This window comes from Galendromus occidentalis, unplaced genomic scaffold (assembly GCF_000255335.2).
Source record: "Galendromus occidentalis unplaced genomic scaffold, Mocc_1.1 scf7180000076184, whole genome shotgun sequence".
Lineage (NCBI taxonomy): Eukaryota > Metazoa > Arthropoda > Arachnida > Mesostigmata > Phytoseiidae > Galendromus > Galendromus occidentalis.
The window spans coordinates 1-1,313 of NW_003804173.1; the positions used below are offsets into that span (position 1 = coordinate 1).

The window sequence follows — 1,313 nt, forward strand, 5'->3', positions numbered from 1 at the left end:
TGCATCTGAGTGTCGGCAATTTTCACCGCTCACATCAGGCCTGGTATCTCGACCAGCTTCTGGCACATTCCGGCAATGCCCATTGGGGCATATGTGGTGTCGGATTGCTCGATGATGAAAACGAGCGGCTAAAGCGCGATGTGTTTGCCCAGCAAGACAATCTTTACACTCTGACCCGCTACCGAACAGACGGGTCGGAGACGCATCAAATCATCGGTTCCATCGTGCAATACCTGTTTGCCCCCGACAACCCCCAGGCCGTTATTGAGAAGATGGCGGACCCGGAGACGCGTATCGTGTCCATGACGATTACAGAAGGCGGCTATAATCAGGAGCCGGGGACGGGCAAATACAATTTCGAAAATCCGGTAACGCAGGCTGAGCTGGCAGACCCGACTAATCCTCAAAGCGCCTTCGGCTTTATCGTTGCGGCTCTCAGCCTGAGACGCGCAAGGGGGCTTACACCTTTTACAGTCATGTCCTGCGACAATCTGCGCCAGAACGGTGCCATTACGCATCGTGCCGTCGCCGCTCATGCTCAGGCGCTTGATCCCGATCTGGCCCAGTGGATTGAAACAAATGTGACGTTTCCCAACAGCATGGTTGATCGTATCACCCCCGCGGTGCTGAAGGAGGATGCACTGCCAATTGACGAGGCCAGCGGCATTCGGGATGTTCTTCCCGTCATTTCGGAGGATTTTGCCCAGTGGGTTCTGGAAGACCGGTTTACAAACGGGCGTCCCTACCTCGAAGAGGTTGGCGTTCAGCTGGTCGATGACGTTGAACCGTTTGAACTGGTCAAAGTCCGCATGCTCAATGCGGCGCACTCCGTTCTTGCTTATCCCGGTCAGCTTGCCGGACTCAACAATGTCCGCGAAGCCATCACGCATCCCTTGATTCGCGAGCTGGTTGATACTTTCTTGAAGCGCGACGTCACCCCTACTTTGACGGCTCCCAAGGGAATGGATCTCGATATTTACCGCTCAACCGTCATAAAGCGTTTCAGCAATCCACACATCATTGACCGGCTGCCACGCATCACCGGTGATGGATGGAGCAAACTGACAACGTTCCTCGCACCGACATTCAAGACCGTCGCCTCTGAAGACGGAGATCCTTCGAGGTTGGTCTTTGTCCTCGCCTGTTTTATCCGTTATTTGCGTGGCGTGGCAGATGATGGGCAGGTTTTTGAGCCTTTCGAGCCGCAGATCCCGGAAGAGGAGCGTGACATTGTTACCCGGGATGCTCTAGCGCTTTCAATGTTCAAGCATTTCAACCTAGATGCCTACCCTCACATCATTGAGCAGATACGT

The 1,313-nt window shown here is 54.3% G+C and overlaps 1 protein-coding gene across 1 annotated transcript; it reads left to right on the forward strand.

Moving 5' to 3' along the window:
* Window positions 1-8: 8 nt before the first annotated feature.
* On the forward strand, window positions 9-1,123 carry LOC100900188 (polyol:NADP oxidoreductase-like; the record flags this gene model as incomplete). Its single annotated transcript, XM_003738619.3, has 1 exon — window positions 9-1,123. A coding segment is annotated over one exon (1,115 nt), but the record flags the coding sequence as incomplete, so codon positions are not given.
* Between the last annotated feature and the right edge of the window lie 190 nt (window positions 1,124-1,313).